At 43.8% G+C, this 18,413-nt stretch overlaps 1 protein-coding gene and 3 non-coding genes across 6 annotated transcripts in view; all 4 read left to right on the top strand.

Annotated features, from left to right (window-relative positions):
- Nucleotides 1–18,413, top strand: part of PTCD3 (pentatricopeptide repeat domain 3) — a 32,497-nt gene that overhangs the window by 9,914 nt on the left and 4,170 nt on the right. For all 3 annotated transcript variants that reach the window (XM_089777761.1, XM_089777763.1, XM_089777762.1), the window contains 14 exons: nt 1,441–1,514; nt 3,493–3,580; nt 3,673–3,733; nt 4,099–4,181; nt 4,841–4,985; nt 6,317–6,367; nt 7,194–7,268; nt 9,953–9,981; nt 10,894–11,000; nt 14,454–14,532; nt 14,637–14,727; nt 15,298–15,383; nt 16,311–16,459; nt 17,348–17,389. In XM_089777761.1, coding sequence (XP_089633887.1) covers nt 1,441–1,514; nt 3,493–3,580; nt 3,673–3,733; nt 4,099–4,181; nt 4,841–4,985; nt 6,317–6,367; nt 7,194–7,268; nt 9,953–9,981; nt 10,894–11,000; nt 14,454–14,532; nt 14,637–14,727; nt 15,298–15,383; nt 16,311–16,459; nt 17,348–17,389 — 1,160 coding nt within the window. The remainder of the gene's footprint in view (nt 1–1,440; nt 1,515–3,492; nt 3,581–3,672; nt 3,734–4,098; nt 4,182–4,840; nt 4,986–6,316; nt 6,368–7,193; nt 7,269–9,952; nt 9,982–10,893; nt 11,001–14,453; nt 14,533–14,636; nt 14,728–15,297; nt 15,384–16,310; nt 16,460–17,347; nt 17,390–18,413) is intronic.
- Nucleotides 3,862–4,008, top strand: LOC112546209 (small nucleolar RNA SNORD94). Its single transcript, XR_003089849.2, has one exon. It is a non-coding gene; the product is annotated as a small nucleolar RNA SNORD94 (small nucleolar RNA).
- LOC112546205 (small nucleolar RNA SNORD94) lies at nt 8,575–8,707 on the top strand. The gene has a single exon (XR_003089847.1). It is a non-coding gene; the product is annotated as a small nucleolar RNA SNORD94 (small nucleolar RNA).
- Nucleotides 15,049–15,180, top strand: LOC112546204 (small nucleolar RNA SNORD94). Its single transcript, XR_003089845.1, has one exon. It is a non-coding gene; the product is annotated as a small nucleolar RNA SNORD94 (small nucleolar RNA).

Here is an 18,413-nt window from a genome sequence, read left to right as displayed (position 1 = left end):
CCTGCATACATAAAGAGTTTTGACTGGCTGAATTCTTCTCCTGTATCCTAGTTAAGACAGAGCATGGAGGCAGGTCTCTCTTACTTTTTGGTGAAGAGGGCATTGGGGACAGCATTTCTTGTCTATGCCCAGGGTGGGCAGCAGGGTCAATCTGAGACTGCAAGGTGAATAGGAATAAGCAAGTAAACTAAATACGCGCTTGTTTAATATTATTTTTAGTACAGGCAGTCCCCGACTTACGCGGATCCGACTTATGTCGGATCCGCAGTTACGAACGGGGCTCCCCCGGAGGACACGGACTGCGGGACCTCGTGGTCCTGCCACCCGTGTACTCCGGGGCTTTCTCCGCGTCTCCCTGGTCTGCAGATCAGGAAGACGCGGAGCAAAGCCGCGGGGGGGGGGGGGAGGGATTCGGGCTGCAAAGCCTCGGGGAAGCCGGCAGCGGGACAGCCCAGACTCCCCGCTGCTGGCGTCCTCAGAGGCTTTGCTCCCCGTCTCCCTGGCAGACCAGGGAGACTGGGAGCAAAGCCGCGGAGGACCCAGGTGGCGGGACCGCGGTGCGTCTCGGTCCGCCGCCCGCATCTTCCTGGTCTGCTGGGGGGGGGGCGCAGCTAGTACGCCTCTCCCCTCCCCCCCACCAGCAGACTAGGCTTTTCTCCAGACGCCTGTGGCAGAGCAGCTGGGCGCTGCCGGTTGGTCCCGCAGCGCCGCTCTGGGCGCTACTGGACCAACCCGGCAGCACCCCAGCTGCTCTGCCCCAGGTGTCCCCAAGTCAGCTTCTGCTGAAACTGACCAGCGCTGACTACAGGAAGCCCGAAGCAGAGTTGCTTTGCCCCGGCTTCCTGGAATCAGCTGCTGATCAGTTTCAGCAGCAGCTGACTTTGGGACGCCTGGGGTTCTTAAGTTGATTCTGTATGTAAGTCAGAACTGGCGGTCAGTTTCAGCAGCGGCAATCTGGACGCCAGTTCCAACTTACATACAGATTCAACTTAAGAACAAACCTACAGTCCCTATCTTGTACGTAACCCGGGGACTGCCTGTACTCTGAGGTAACCAGTCAGGGTGATGCAAACTGTCTCCCTTATCTCAAGACAGACAAACCAATTGTGATTTATATGTGGTGAAAGGAGTCTAATGTTCCTCTTCTTTTTGTGTGTCGTGTGGGTTCACATGCAGTGCATATTCACTTGTGTGTTGTAGATTGGGAAGCAGGGTGAAGAAATACAGTTTCACCAGCATGCAGTGTCTAGACTGTCAGAGGTCCCACTGGTGATTGTGGGGAAGACTGGGAATCACTCGAGTTCTTTTGCAGTGTATGAATCTTTAATTAGAGTGGTCTCCTATTTTATCCCACCTATCATTTGTTAGAATTGTAATAATTTTTTTAAAAGTTAATAGTTTACTCATCGCAAATGTTGTTTATGGCAAAAATCTTTTTAGGAAGAAACTCCAGATCAGAGGAAACAGAGGGGACGCTCATGGAAGGCCTCAGGCTTCATAGGCCCTAAGTGGAGGTATCTATAGAAGGTGTTCCATCAGTCTCTAGGGTTTTATTAAATGTGATGTGAACATGACTCTTGCTCTAAGATGGCAGGTTTTTTTTCCTTGTGTTTGTAAAGACATATTAACATGGTTGCAGTGGACAACTCTTTATACAGTATGTTGATGTATTTAAGATGTACAGTAGAACCTCAGAGTTATGAACACCACAGTTATGAACTGACCAGTCAACCACACATCTCTTTCAGTACCTGAAGGTTGTCATTAGGTAACATAGGGATGTAAGCGACTAGTCGAATAGTGACTCCACTAGTCACTCCCTTCCCCCCACCTCTCCTTGCTGCTGGTCTCTGATAGGGGCAGCAAGGGAGGGAGCAGGATCCAGTTATCGTGGGGAGGGGAGAGGAGAGCTGTCTTAAAAGCCAGTTCCCCCCAGCACCATCTCCATGGGGAGAAGGGTCAGGGCACAATGGGGAACTGGTGGCACTTCTGCCTTTGAAATGTAGCAAGAGCTGGGCTCTTGCTACATTTCAAAAGCAAAGCACTGCATGGAATGCGTGGCCAGCGAGGGACTCAAAACAGGCAGGGCTCTTGCTACATTTCAGAGGCAAAGGTGTCATCAACTAATCAATAGTCGATGCAAATTACATCAACTATTCCATTAGTTGATTAATCTAAATGTAACATCCTTAAGACGGCAGCAGCAGACTCCTTCTCCTTCCCCTCCAAAAAAGCAAATAAGTACTGTTAAACTACTAAAAATTAAAGGGAAAGCATTATTTTTTTTAGCATAGTAAAGTTTCAAAACGTATTAAATCAGTGTGTAGTTGTAAACTTTTGAAAATCTCAGTGTTTTGTTCAGAATTATGAACATTTCAGAATTTCAAACATCCTCCTTTGTGAGGTGTTTGCATCTCTGAGGGTATGTCTAGACTACATGGTTCTGGCAACAGAGCCATGTAGATTAGTTTACTAGACATACCCAAACGAAGCGGCGATTTAAATAATTGCTGCTTCATTTAAATTTAAATGGCTGCCGCACTGAGCCGATCAGCTCTTTTGTCATCTTAGCGCGGTAGTCTGGACGCTCCGTGGTCGACATCAAAGGCATTTGTCGACCTCCACAATATGCCTCGTGGGATGAGGTTTACGGAGGAGGTCAACAGATGCCTTTGATGTCGACTGTGGTGCATCCAGACTACCACAGCTGATCGGCTCAGTGCAGCAGCCATTTAAATTTAGATGAAGCGGCAATTATTTAAATCGACGCTTCATTTGGGTATGTCTAGTAAACTAATCTACATGCCTCTGTCGCCAGAGGCATGTAGTCTAGACATACCCTGAGGTTGTCTTGTACCTTTTTCTAGAGTGGTATACATGATCCTGTAAGATTTAAGAGTGGCTTGATCTTTTACTCCAGCGTGGTTGAAATAATTTGTAAATCTTATATATAATCTATTTTCCACAACATTTGCAAGAGGGTGGAAAGTCTCATGTGACTAGTAAATAATTCAGTAAGTAACAAAGTGCTATTATGTTAATCTCTTATCCAGAAGACTTCTGAAACACTAAGAGAAAATTTAAAAAACAACAAAAAACAGTAAGAGGTCAAGAAAAATGCCATCATGGCAAAGTAGCCTAGGTAAAAAGTGGTTAGAAGAAAGGCATCCTTGAAAACTTAGAAAACAGATCCTAGTGAGAAAAGTAGAAAGGAGTATAAACTCTGTCAAGTCATGTGTAAAAGTAGAATAAGGCAGGCTAAAAAAGAACTTGAAGAAGAATTAGATAAGGCCACGGAAACTAGCAGCAAAAAAGTACATCAAAAGCAGTACACCCTATCACTTCTGTAGAATACAACCAACTATAGATGGAGTATGTTAGAATTTTCTGAGGATATTTTTTCATAGAACTTTCCAACTGAAAACAGTTCATAAATTACTTAGTCTTCCTTCTAGATTTCCTGTCTAATGTTCTACTCTTTATTGAGTTTAGGGAGAACAACAATGCCGAAAGGATATTTAATCTAATGCCAGAGAAAAATGCACACTCCTATTGCACAATGATCAGAGGAATGGTGAAGGTACAATTATTTTCAGAGGATATCGGGGTTTTTTTTGGCTTTTTCCCCCAGTTTACTGTGTCACTGTCTGTAACATATTTTTGTCTTCTCAGCATGGGGCTTGCGTGAGGGCTCATGATATGTATGTAGATTTGCTGAATGACAGGCACACCGGTGAGTGTCTTTCTCTTATTTTTCAGTAATAGTTGACAGATGTAAAATACCATCTTTTGTTACTTAAAATCCAGTCTTCTGGAAAGTTTTGCAAAATATTCTAATTTTGTTTAGCTATTTGTTCTTCCTTGGCAATGATGATTGGCGCAGGGGTACAGACCTCAGCTAAACCATGGGAGCTGAATGTGAACTCTGCTTTTTTTCCAGTGTGACAGACATGTGGTCAGTTGCCTAGAAACAAGTTCACATGAAAACTTTGCCTAGCGCTGAGCCATATTTGCAATAAGCAATAAACGCCTATATAAAGATGCACATGTTAGTAAAATACAACTGTTAATTAAAATGGATTTTCTTATTTCTTCCAGCTGATGTGTACACCTTCAATGCACTAATTTCAGCAGTTCCACAAGTGAAGGAAAATTACACTGAAAGATGGGAACTTGTTAAAGTAAGGAGAAAGGGATGAGGGAAGGAAGAGGCTGGTTTTGTTTGGAGTAAATGAAAGTGTGTTTTAAATAATTAAAGGAAAAAAAACCTTTTTTGCTAATTAATCAGTAACTTCAAAGAAAGCACTGCAGTTTAATACTAAAATTTGGACAACAATGGCTCAGAAATCCTTATATTGCTTTGAGATAGCCAATCAGAATGGGTATGAAATTAAGATAGAATGTGAGCAAGCCTTCTAATCGAGTTCTGCACTGAATTTTGTCTACAAATGTAGGAAAGTTTTAAAAGCCATGGAGTGAGATTAAATTATTTGGGATAATGTAAGAGGGTCTGACTGTAAGTTAAGGGGATGACATCCAAAAGAAAAATTAAGATGAGTATCAGAAAATCTTCTTAGCTGAGATCTCTTACATTAGAATAGTCACCCAAGAACATTTGTTGCAGCCCCATAATTTAGGAAATGCAAACTAAGACTGGATAATGGGCTAACAAGTGTAGTTTGGGGAGCAGTCATCCACTGGTAGAGGAACAGAAATATAAAAGACAGAAGAATCACCAGCAATTCTATAGAAGTGCTGAATTGTAGTGAGTAAAACGCAAAGCAGTGTGATTTAATCTGTCCCTTTTTTTTTTTTTTTTTTTTTTTTTTTTTGTGTATAGGAGTTGCTGAATCACATGGTTGAACAGAAAGTGCAGCCAAATCTATTAACTTTTAATGCTGTTTTGAAGACCCTGAGGAAATGTGGAAATATGGCCAAGGGTCTCTCCCTTAGAGTACTGAGGGAAATGAAAGCACTTGACATAGGTAAGAGAGAGCCCTAGATTCACTCAGATATTCCTAATATGGTACTTCCAAATAGCAAACCTGAGGGTGATGGCTAGAGGAGTTTTGAGAGAGGGCATAATTTACTAATACCTGTCTCTTACATGAAGCTTTTCCTCCATTGATCTCAGTGTTTTACAAAGGAGGTGAGTGTCAAGGATGTGAAAGACTTACTGGAATGCTTACTGGGTAATAGGTTGGACAGCCAACTGCGCTAGGCTGGAGCAGCCTGGCTGAGTCTGGCCAGCTATTTGGGAGTAGCAGGCAGGGCTGTGCCTGCGTCAGGTCCTTGACCACACCAGAGCAGCCTGGGTGTGCAGGCAAGACCCCCAGCCATGCTGGGCCAGTAGGCAGGACCCCGGCTACACTAACGCAGCCGTGGCTGTGCCAGAGCAGGGCAGTTGGGGCCCTGGCTGCACTGGAGTGGCCCAGGTTGGCAGAACCACTGCCCCAGTTTCTCCAACTCTGCTTGGGACTATGGGACCCCAGCCTTTCCAACTCAGCCTGGGTGGGCAGGAGGGAATCTGGCCTCAGCTGCCTTCCCACATAAGTACTTAGAGTAGAATGTGTGACCTCTGAACCTTTTCTTAAACTATAAATAGATAACAGCTAAGTGAATCTAATTTAAAAAAAAAAAAAGGCAGAAGCAGAAGCAGCATTAGTTCTTGTTTACTGGTATTATGGTAGTAAGAAAAAGGCACAATGAGAGAGACCTGCTCAAAGCTGAAGCTAGATGCATTTTATTTCTAGCTTAAATGTATGCTCAACATTGCGGGTATTACACATTAACAGTTTTTCCGGCGAGGTGCAATAAAGTCTTTAAGTCAAGACTGGATGTCTTTCTGAAGAAGACACTCTAGATTAATCAGAAATTATGGGTTTATATGCAGTAATTACTGAATGAAAATCTTATGTTGTTTTGTAAGGCATCAGATTAGATGAACAGTGGTCCTTGTGGATTTTAATCTATGAAGATTTGTACATCTGTAATGTGTAACAGAGTTCCATGTGTGGCAGGAAGCGCCAAATGGACTGTTAACTGCACAATTTCTAAATATGGCTTTTTTTACTCCACTGATGTAAGAGAAAATAATATGGCTAATAGCATCTTTGGTGTCCTGTTAATTTTATTTATTTTTAGTCTTTGAGAAACCTTTGCTATTAATACATTTTTAGAAGATGTACAGGTATTAATAGACAAAATATGAAACTCCTTTGTACAGTGTTTTTTTTGCTATTACTTTAAAATTCAATTGTAAAGCTTTGCCTAGCTCCATCTATCAAGCTGACATCAGTATCTTTATACGTTTCAGAACCCAGCCTTGCAACATTTGAACACCTCCTTGCTATATTTCATAAATCCGGTATGTAACAATATAAACATGCTCTGTCTCTTAGGGCTGGTCTGCACTAGAGCTGTGAGTCAGTCTAGCAAGTTGCGTGAAGGAAGTCGACATAATTAAGGTTGACTTACAGTGGTATCTACTCTGTGCTGTGTCAACTAGAAATACTTCTGTCAACATAGCTTCTGCCTCTCGGAAAGATGGAAAGCCAGTGGGAGAGCGCTCTCCCTTCGACAGTGTGTCTTCACCAAACCTGCAAAATGTACACCGCTGCCTTCGTGGCAGCAGTGCTGATTTAGCTGTAGTGCAGAACTGGCGTTCGAGGCAAATGAACTGTTTCAAGTGCCTAGAAGCAGCTTGAATGAAAGCAGCAATTTGGTGGTTTGAAAGTCCTTTCACCCCATGCAACTATTTTGCGAGGATAATGCATGTTGCCACTGAAGGGGGCTTTTGTCCTGTGAGAAGGGAGATTTCTTCTCTCTGGCAAACTTGTCTGTGGTTGAGTGCGCTAGATTTTGGGTGTTCATCCCATCACCCATAGGCAAATCCCTTGTCCTTGAGGCCTCTTTGCTTGGTCTTTGGGTAAGTCTCTTGATTCAGTCTTTTAGGAAGTGTCTACATTTCTGAAGCTGTCCTGTTGTGCTCTGTAAATTCATTATCAATTGGGGAACTTTTAATGGTGAGTGGGAGAAAGAAGAACTGTTGTTTGCGCTGCGTTCAATATCCCATGAATACCTGGTTCCATTTCCATGGTGCTCTTGCTAGACATACTTTGTCAGTCAACTGTATAACATAATGGAGATATATTAGTTGCATTATGATTCTCATGTGGCCATATCTACCCCAGGTTCAATGGAAATCCTCTATGAGGTGATAGATGAAATTGAAGGAAAGACTTTCGTTGCTCAGGATCCAGAAGATGGTAAGTTGTTTGGTAGATTTAACAAGTTGCTCTCTCTTAATATGATGTCATATCTGATAGAATAATCATGGGTGAGCTGTCCAGGGAATTGCAAATAAGTCCAGCAGGCATAGATAAATCAAGTGTATCCTGAGCTTTAAGCTTAATAATTTGTCCACCTCTGACTAAATATAGAACAGGATTTGTTGTTGGAGTAGAGCTCAAAACACCAGCTGACTTGAAGGTGCTCCCGAGTAATGACACAGCATTTCCTTTCTTGGAGTATCGTATCGAGAGGAGCAAGTGGTGGAACAGTACCATGCACTTCTGCAGGAGAACGTCTCCTAGCATGTCCAGAAAGTCAGTGTATTTCTTGATATCTGTTGCGTTCTGATTATAGAACTTTGTGACTCGTTCTAGACTCCTTGTTCTGGTCTAAAAATTGTATGAAATAAAACTTAATGGAAAACAATACTTCAAACAACTCTATTCTGTGGTAGGGGTGGAAGGGCAAAGATTCAGAATGTCCCACATGTCTTGTTGCTATTGCTCTGCTCGGAAAATTTGATCAGTGAATGGAAATGTCAGTGTGGCATGTACGTAGATGGGTTGAACAGACTAATTCTAAAATTAGATTTTGAAGTATGACTGTAGAAAATAAGATAGTATTTTAATATATTTGTTTCAACAAGTCTGTTTCTGACATACAGATTGTTAGATGGTTGATGATCCACAGGGCTACTGTGCTAGAAACTTTAGCTTTCCAGAGTGAAGAACCTGCAGATGATCTCCCATTTTCTTCTTAGTCTTAGAGCTGATCTTCCCTAGAAATTTGGATCGGCCCAGCTACATCACTTGGGGTGTGAAAAACCCACATCCTTGAGCAGCATAGCTAAACTGACCATGTAGACTGTGCTAGGTTGATGGAAAAATTCTTTCAGCAATCTAGCTACCACCTGTCAGGCAGGTGGATTACTTGCACCAATGGGAGAACATCTCCCATCAGCACAGGTAGAGTCTACACTGAAGTACCACAACAATGCAGCTGCAGTGTATTAAGTGTAGACAAGCCCTTACTGTTCTACATTATAATTTTGGCCTTTCTACTGGTTACTCACCCCTTCCCGCTTCCTGCACTGCTGTTTCACAGCAGCTCTGTACCTTGGGAACTTATTCATGTGAGACATGGTATGGAGGCTGAATGAAATGCTAGTAGTGATTACTGAAAGAAAAACCCATTTAGCTGAACACAGCTAGCACTTTGCTGGTTCTTCCACACTGCTCTTAAAGTTCCTTTGGAGTCACAAAAGAAATGTCACTTTTGAATAAGGCGATGATGATTGGCGCAGGGGTACGGACCTCAGCTGAATCATGGGAGCTGAATGTAAATGTTTCTCTGCCCTGCATGTTGTCAGGCAGCTGAGAATATTTGCATGAAATTTGTGCCTAGTCTGAGCCGCTTAAATTAAAACACGACACATCTTCAGTGCATACTATTTCTCAGCTTACTTTTGGAGATTTGTGACCATTCCTCTGAACTTCACACTTTCACTTTCTTGCCCCTTTTGAGTTTGTCGCAGTGTGTGTTACTTGTAAACCACGCACCACATTAAAATGGTCTCTACAAGATCTTGACTTTGTATCCCAAAGGATTTTTAGTTTATAAGGCAGAGATTTGGTGGATGTTCTAAATATTTTAATAGCAGGGTGGTACTTCTCTATTCAAAAAAAGGATCTTTGCTCTTTATTGCCTTGCCACAATGAGCCCAATACAACTCCCAAAGTTGCTTCTTAGATTTTTTCATCCATATTTCTGTCCACATTCAGTCACTACCTGAATTTAGGGAACAAGCTGCACACGCTCTTACATTAAACTTGTTTTTAAAAATTGCCAGGAAGACTTCTTCAGCCCATGCACAGATGGACTGCACTGCTGTTGCTCTTCTCCATATTCCCGGATGGAATGGTTTTCTCCTCTCTGGGGGCTTCCCTATTTATCAAAAGGTGGAAGGGAAGTGTTTCCTTGCTACTTTAGGAGTAAAGTAGTGGTGAAACGTGGATAAGGATGTAGGCAAAGGGGGCCGAGGCAGCTGTTGTACGTGTTCTCGTGCACCGCAGGGAAAGGGAAGAAAGGCAGCCTATATGTGTTCTTACAGCCTCTGCTAGAGATCTGGAAATGGGAAACAGATGACTCTTACAGGCCTGTCTCTGAAAACTGTCCTGAAGCAAACATGAATGTAGATTTCACAAAGTGGCCCTACTCCTGAAAATGGGGCCTTCTGCAGAGACCTTTCTCGCAAATTTCCTCTGAACAGATCTCTAGTCTGAGTCTAAAAGTGTAATACCGAGGGAGTACAAGCTATTTCCTCAAACTTACCTATGAAGTCTCTGTATAACTGGAAAAATCTCTTCTGTCTCATGTGAGGCCATGTTACAGAGTTGGTTAGTATTTCTCATAACGAGACATTAATGGTCTGGTAACACTTTATAGTCTAACAAAACATGTAGGTGGTGGTATGAGCTTTCGTGGGCACAGCCCACATCTGAAGTGAGCTGTGCCCACAAAAGCTCATGATACCATCTACATGTTTTGTTAGACTATAAAGTGCTACCAGACCATTCGCTTGCTGTGTTTTTCTGTAACAGACTAACTCGGCTACCCCCTGAAGCTCCTAGACATTAATGGACTCTTTTTCCCCTTTCAGCCAATTTCTTCGTCAGTGCAATGCGAATGGTAAGTATCCATTGCTTGTATTTAACACTTCAGACTAGTTCCTTAGTTTCACTGCCTTCCTGTAGAGTTGCCTCTGGGTATTCCAAATCTACTGCACAGACTAGTTCTAACTATTTGCCTTCCTTGCTCATTCAGTTCTACCAACCTTGGCTCCCCCGAGTAATCTTTCACTGCTTCATTTGTACCTCCCATTCCGAAATGCTCCTCTTCTCTTGTCAGCCACTGAATCAGTAACCCATCTGCCTCTGGGCCACAATCCAAGCAGCTTTCACCATGCAGCATAGATAAAGGGATACATTTTTGGAGGGAGTGGGGATGGTGTTTCTCTGCCCCACCGTATGTTTTCTGATAACTTCAATGCTGTTCAAAACATCCTCTAGTCTTAACTCAAGGTTTTCAAACTCGGTTGCAGCTTAAGGGAAAGCCAATTGAGGGCTGCGATATGCTTTGCTTACGTGTGCCTCCCCAGGTACTGATGATCATAGCTCCTGTTAGCCACTGATCCCTGTTCCCAGCCAATAGGAACTGCAAGAAGTTGTGTCCCAGTCCACACCTCTTCCCGCAGCTCCCATTGGCTGGGAGAGATCCATGGCTGATGGGAACTGCCATCATCCATATCTGCAGAGATGCAGGTAAGCAAAGTGTCTCTTGCCCTTAAAAGCCACAACCCAGAGTTTGAAAACCCCTGCTCTAACTTGCCCTTAAGTGAAGCCAGCCAGAGTGATTCTTTGTCTTAGCCCAAGGAAACTGTTAACCCATCAACTCCACCGAATTGCTTCTTCACATCTTGTCTTTCAACTTTCCTTTCACTGTCAGATGATTGATTCTGTAAATAGCTCTGCTGCCATGCATAGAAGGACATAATAGAAGTGTTATGTCTGAGCAATTTAAATGTGCATTTGTTTATTGCAGTGCCTCAATCTTAAAGATGTTGAGCTTGCGTACAGATTGCATAAAGTAATGGAGACAGGCGACAATTGGAAACTGATAGGAGATGCACAGCATCTATCTCTCTATTGGTAAGTTTGGTGCAGTTCTGTCCTTGTTTTATTAGACATAAAACAATTTGCAATACACCTGCAGTTGAAAACTGAACTATTCTTTATGCAGAAGGAGACTTTGTTGAACACTTGCCACCATATGGACAACTTTAAGTCTGTCCTTCGGAGGAGTAGGGATAACTCACTTGTGGCTCTCCTAACAGTAAAATAAAAGCTCTTTATACAAGAAGCTGTTTAAGATTCATAACTGCAGGCAGACTAAATGTGTAGAATACATAATTTTGAAAGGCCATCCGATTCAGTGTGTTGATGGCCCCACTTGCATTATAGGACACTTAGTTCTGTTTTTTACACAGCACATTTTCTTGGCCAGAATAGAAGAAGCTTAAAGTCTCTTGGGGTATGTCTATACTGCCACCCGAGTTCAAACTAAGATGGCTAATGTAGGTATTCGAACTTGCAAATGAAGCCTGGGATTTAAATATCCCAGGCTTCATTTGCATGTTCCCGGGTGGGCGCCATTTTTAAATGCCCGTAGTTCGAGCTACCTGCCCGCAGCTACACGTGGCACGGACTAGGTAGTTCGAATTAAAGCTCCTAATTCGAACTACAGGCAGTCCCCGACTTACGCAGATCCGACTTATGTCGTTTGCCTGGGAGCAAAGCCGCCCGGGCGGCGGGACCCCCGCCGCCTGGGCGGCTTTGCTCCTGTCCCCCTGGTCTGCTGGGGGGGGGGTCCAGCGGCTTTGCTGGACCCCCCCAGCAGACCAGGGAGACAGGAGCAAAGCCGCACAGGCGGTATCCTGCCACCTGTGTGGCTTTGCTCTGGGGCAAAGGAGCAAAGCCACACGGGCAGCGGGGTCCCTCCGCCTGTGCGGCTTTGCTTGGGTCTCCCTGGTCTGCTGGGGGGGAGGGGGCGCAGCTAGTGTTGCATACCCTTGGTGTTGCAGGGGTTCAGCTCAGTCTTATGTCTGACCTGGCCACTCTGTTTACTTTTGGTCTGTGATCAACCCAGCCCACGTGGTGATGGTCACTGTACCATTCCCCTTCTGTATGCAGCTAGTGCGCCACCCCCCCCAGCAGACCAGGCTGTTGTTGCGGGACGCCTCGGGTAGAGCAGCTGGGGTGCTGCTGGGTTGGTCCTGTGGGAACCTACCAGGCAGTGCCCCAGCTGTTCTGTCCCAGGCTCCAGATTCAGCAGCTGTTGAAACTGATCAGGGTGATTCCAGGAAGCTGGGGGCAGAGCAACTCTGCCTCCGGCTTCCTGTAGTCAGTCCCTGGTCAGTTTCAGTGGCAGCAGCTGAATCTGGAGCCAGTTCCGACTTACACATACAAATTCAACTTAAGAACAAACCTATAGTCCCTATCTTGTACGTAACCCGGGGACTGCCTGTACTGTTATTCCTCCTGCAAGGAGGGCATTTAAAAATGGCGCCCGCCTGGGAACATGCGAATGAAGCCCGGGATATTTAAATCCCAGGCTTCATTTGCAAGTTTGAATGCCTACATTAGCAACCGTAGTTCGAACTAGGGTGGCAGTGTAGACATACCCTTGGTGTTGCAGGGGTTCAGCTCAGTCTTATGTCTGACCTGGCCACTCTATTTACTTTTGGTCTGTGATCAACCCAGCCCACGTGGTGATCGTCACTGTACCATTCCCCTTCTGTATGTAGTTTGTTACCATAAAATAACAGTCATCAGACCTTCTAGCATCACTGTGTTCCCTGGGATCCATTAGCTCTTTCAATTTATAACAGGATTCAGCATCCATATACTCCTCCCTTTAGGCTCAGAAGGCTTCCCAGTCCATCACTGGGGCTTGGTTCCATCTCTTGCAGCCGTCTCCGCTGAGGCTGCTGCTCCCTGCAGGACTCCTGGCCAGGCATTGGACTCTGGAGAGTGTTTCTGCTCTGCTCCCCCACAGTCCTCACAGCCTAAATGAAAGTTAAGGCTTTCCTTAAAATACATCACCAGCTTTTCAGCAACTCAGGCACTTTCTTCAGAACTCTGTCAGTTCTAACTTTTCCCAGTGCCCGAGCCCTGTAGCAGAGCATTAAGAACATAAGAACGGTCATACTGGGTCAGACCAAAGGTCCATCTAGTCCAGTATCATGTCTGCCGACAGTGGCCAATACCAGATACCCCAGAAGAACGGAATACAACAGGTAGTACTCATGTGATCCCTCCCTGGTCACCCACCTCCAGAGAAACAGAGGCTAGGCCTACCATTCCTACCCATCCCAGCTAATAGCCATTGATGGACCTAACCTCCATGAATCTATCTAGCTTTTTTTTTAACCCTGTTAAAGTTCTAGCCTTCACTGCATCCTCTGGCAAGGAGTTCCACATATTCCTCTCTAGTGTCCAGCTTGTATCACCAGACAAGTCACAGAAATTTTCAGGTTTGCTACATCCAAAGGAATGGTATAAATAGTTCAGCTTGTTTGATTCAGCTGAGTATCAGCTCCAGTATAACAACACTGCACTTGTAATCTGGTCATAGTGAAATCAAATATAAATAGATTAGAAAAGCTAAGACAGTGACAGGGGGTAGGTACTTAAAACAACATGTTACAAAGAAAGCAAAACTGTAACATGCTTTCTAGAGACTGACACTTGACAGGCAACAATTCTTGTGTAAAGACCTGAAGAAGAGCATTATGGATCTTGAATGCTTGTCCCTTTCACCAACAGAAGTTGGTGCAATAAAAGATATTACCTCACCCACCTGGTCTCTTTGATCCTGGGACCAGCACAGCTACAAAAACACTGCAAACAATCTTTGGTTTAGAGGGGTCTCATCTCATTTAAGTCTTTTGTGAAGCATTTCAACCGAAGTTGGTTGAGATCCTGTTTTTATGAATGTAACCATACTGCCTGATTTATGCCTTTAAGGGCAGGATAAAGAGGAGTTCCAGTGCCACCTTCTTAAACCCCCCAAGTCCACTGTCTTTGTCCACAGAGCCAGGTGCCTCTCTGAGGTTCAGATTCTGTTGAGTTCACCTCCTCTTCTCTCTCCTGTACAATCAGTCATCCTGTTGTCCTGTTGACTTTTCATGTAAATGGGTCTTGCTTTGTATTAGCTTAATTTCAGTCAAGGACACTTGTAGTCTCACAATGATTAGGAGGTTCAGTACAACATAAGCTTCTGTTACACACCTCCTGATCCTTTCTGGGTAAATACTATGGAAGCAGTGTCTTGGATGGAGTGAATATGTCATGCTCGATAGGAGTTGCTGTTACAGAACAGTGAACCCTTGGCTACATGACATTGGGGGTTCTTAGAGTCAGACCTGCCAAAAACATTCTTCTTTCAAAGCTAATTGTGTTAATGGCCAATTTCATGCTAGTTATGGAAATGTTACTTCGCTCAAATCTGAGCATTGCTATGTACAGCTCCTGTGTCTGTCTGCTTCAGCCAGTATAATTACTACTGAGGTCTGATAGCCTGCATTTTCCCCTTTTCTGCAGTGCAAAGTTCTTTACTCTGTTGTGTATGATGGAACAACTGGATGTCATATTGAAGTGGTATAAAGAACTAGTCCCTTCGGTAAGATGGTCTTTCCATGTATCTGGGCAGCATTTGTACTTAAGATGTAAATCTGGAAAAGCAAGGCAACCCTATCAGACTAAATTGTAGTCTCTGTTCATCAGCACTTCTACCCAGATGCTCGAGCAATGTGGGCTTTCCTTCAAGCATTGGACACGGCCAACCATTTGGAAATGGTCCCTCAGATTTGGAAAGGTTAGTGGTAGTGTGGTTTCTTGGTTGCCTGTGGTAACCTAAGGCTTGCCCCATACCCCTTCATTCAGGTGAGTTGTAAGGCAGCATACTAGTATTTGGAGAGCCATGTAAACGCCTCCATGGTGAGAGCCACAAACTGTGGCAGGACAATATGATGATGCTGTGATGTTTTGTTCAAATACAAGCTCACAGCCATGGTAGTCCTCACATGTCAAGAGCAGGACATCTTCGTATGGTGGGTAAGGGGATCGTAGATAGCAGAGGTTGCACAGTTAGTGGAATTGTTCATTGAAAGGGAAAATACATAGCTCTCCCTTCAAATCAGCAATGATGATTGGCGCAGGGGTACGGACCTCAGCTGCATTATGGGAGCTGAATGTAAATGTTTTTGTCCTGCATGTGGTAGGAGAAGTGAGAACATTTACATGAGAATGGTGCCTATATCTGAGCTGGTCGTTAGGTGTACTATATGAATTCTCCTGCTTGCTCCTGGGGAGGGAATGTGGGCTTTAACATGTAGGAAGGCTCCAGAGATGGCCTCATTGCTAACAACTCTCTTGCTTCAATCAGATATCAAACAGCTTGGGCTTAGCAACAGACTTGAACTGTTGGAGGAGGTGTTGGCTCTGATGGCCAGGGAAATGCACCCTCAGGAGGTGAGGCTCGTGAAGTAATCAGTGAAGTGAAAGTGTCACCCTGACTTTACAGTCCATCAGAAGGCATGTGTGTGTGTTGGGGATGGGGGAGTTAACACTAAGCGCAATCTAAAACGTGCCTGTAGACGGTAATCCTAGATTTCCATTCACTGTATAGATTCACCACAAAATGCTTGTTGTGAACCAGGGTGGGAATGGGGAGTAATTTCCAATATCGAGTGAGCCCTTTACAAAAATGAGTTAGTGGCAGGGCATTCTCTTCTAAATCGGGAGGGAGTCAGGCTCAAAATCTGACCGTGTGCAAAGAATAGATCTCTCTCTTCTAGAATTAAATTGGCCTCAATTTGGGCTGTGTTGGGTTTGTCACCTTTGAATTGGTAGAGATGAGGAGCTAAATTCCACCCTGTTGGTGTAACTCCATTGACTTCAGTGCAGTTAAACCAGGAATAAACTTGACCCAAGATGTCTCAAAAATGGTATGATCAAGGAATACAGATGACTTACTGAAAGAAACTGTTTTCACTGGAGGGGGGGGGGAGAACAGATGACATTTAGCTCCATCACTCTGACTGGCATTCAAAAAGAATGAGATACATAATTGCCATTTGTGCTATCTGAAAATCTCCATTAAAAAATTGCAAATGTAGATTCTCATGACTTGTCTAGGCCCAGTGTTTAATGTTAAGCAGCTTCCTGCAGCTTTCTGAACATCACCTGGTACTATCCCCCTTTCTTGCCTTGGTGTACAATGAATTACAGCTGCAGCAGTGCTTAAAAATTGTCCAGTGGAGAACATTCTGGTGGAACTGTCTTTCTACAAAAGAGATGCCTTACCTGATGCTGAACGCATGGTAGACAAATAACTCGTGTACAAGATGCCCCACAAGTTTCAGTTCATTCGGTGCTAATCGAGTGATCTCTTCACAGACTCAGATGTCATTTGCCGACTGTGCTGCAGATGTCAAATCTGTTTTTGAAACTCGAGAAAGGAACCAGGTCCCATTAGGGTGGACAGCGAGTACTCTTGGTAATGTGGCCATACTGTTCTCAAGGGTAGGAAGAACCCAGGAAGCCTGGTAAGTGTGTGACTGCTGTGAATTCTTGTCCTGCTCACATTCTTTTGATGTCTCCAGTTCCCATTTTAATCATGGACTGGGAAACTGCAATGTGCAGGTGCTTTTAGACTCTATTGTAAATGAAAAAGCTGCTAAATTTTTATTTTTTTACTTGAAGTTAGTCTTTTCTTTGGTGTTGTCTGATTCATGGTTACAGTCTAGCTCTGGACAAGATGAGCAGTAAATACGGTAGCCATCATAGGAAATATAATACTCCCTTGCAGGCAGATGGCTTTCTGCTACTAGATGTCTTGTAAATGCACCAAAAGAACTAGAGTCTGAGCATTTTATTTATAAAACTTGTTTTGAGACTACAACGAAGGTAACACTTTACCATAATATGGGCTTTAATTCAAAATAATATTATTGCTTCAAAAGTCTAGTCCCCAATTTTGGGGTCTGATCCAACTCCCACTAAAGTAAAATCTTCCATTGATTCACTTGGATCAATATGTTTGGGAACGGACCAACAGATGGGTGACTTTCTGGAAAGTTGCATGTTTACATCTGTTTGGATTTTTAAAGGGTGTGTTTTTTGTTAAGGTCTACATTCAGCACATATGCATGATGTGATAATTTCTTAAAATTTGAAGACTAAGGCAGCCTTAAATTAGTCACACATTTTAGTTTACAGATAACATCATTGAATATTTGAAATGTGTATACCAAAGACACTACTTAATGAGTATTTTCCATATATTGGTGGGGGAGAGGAACATAGGGAAGTGTCTGTTCCAAAGTACAGTGAAGGTGGGTCTGATTAAGGACATTTTGCTGGTGTTCCAAGCAGATATTTATCTTAGAATGATTTGGATATTATAACCTCAGGGTTTTTTCTCCTTCACACAGGAACATGCTGGAGCTTTTCAAAAAAAGCAATAGAATCCCCAGGTGAGTTAATTTAGTGTCCAATTTCAGGTGGCAAATCTTATACAATACTTTGGGTAAGGTCTTGCATTGTGTTTGCAGGTGACAGTACCCGTCTAGAGTCTGATTTTCACACCTTCACCTCCTAAGAGTGTGAACAGCTCAGTAGTTTTGATTTGGGTGTTGGCCTCCCGGATGAGCATGGGAGTTTTCATTCACTCTATAGCACCTATGCTGAGAGCTCTTTCTAACCCAGAACATGATCAGTGGGGCAGAGGTGGGTTTTAGAGCTGTGGGATGTTTCGGCTTTTTTCCCCTCTTGCATCAGACTCCTGAAATATGGGGTAATAAAATAATTGAATGGGCCCAGTAGCTCAGAGTGTGTTGCCAAACAGGCCCAGCAGCTCAATGTGGTGCTAGGTTAACTCCTCCACTAGAAACCGAGACCAGCTCTTCTAAGATTCTTCCAACCAACGTCACCCTGTGTGCTCCAAAGTGTCCCTAGCCTTTGTCTGCCAGAAGCTGGGAATGGCTGATGGCATGGATCACTTGATTGTCTGTTCATTGCCTCTGAAGCACTTAGCATTTGACACTGTTAGAAGGCAGGATACTGGGCGAGATGGACCTTCGGTCTGATCCAATATGGCCATTCTTAGGTCAGATTGATGGTCTTAAACTTTTAGCATACTTTGCATTCAGCTGGAGGGTAGAATGTTGTAGGTCTGTCTTTTGGCTTCTGGAGTTCTTCAGATCCCACCCACCAAATCACACTAGCTGCTGAACTGATCACTTGACAGTTGGTAAATGTTCAGTAGAAGACAAATTGACCTGTGGTTGGGGGAGGGGTTTATAGGTATCTTTTGAGACATTCTACAAAGAAGCTTCGTTTTACAGTAGAAATGTTAACTCCTAAGAGAAATAATGGGTTTAAAACTGATTTGTGTATCAAAAAACTGTGTGCGCTAGCACTTACCGCAGGGAGTGTCCATGCTGGCTCTGGTGTCCTAGCCAACCAGCACTTCTGGCAGCTACAGCCAGCCTGCCTAGA

Source organism: Pelodiscus sinensis, chromosome 4 (genome assembly GCF_052426305.1).
Source record: "Pelodiscus sinensis isolate ZL-2025 chromosome 4, ASM5242630v1, whole genome shotgun sequence".
Taxonomy (NCBI): domain Eukaryota; kingdom Metazoa; phylum Chordata; order Testudines; family Trionychidae; genus Pelodiscus; species Pelodiscus sinensis.
The sequence above is the reverse complement of the archived record's forward strand: the minus strand, read 5'-3'. Positions and strand labels throughout refer to the sequence as shown.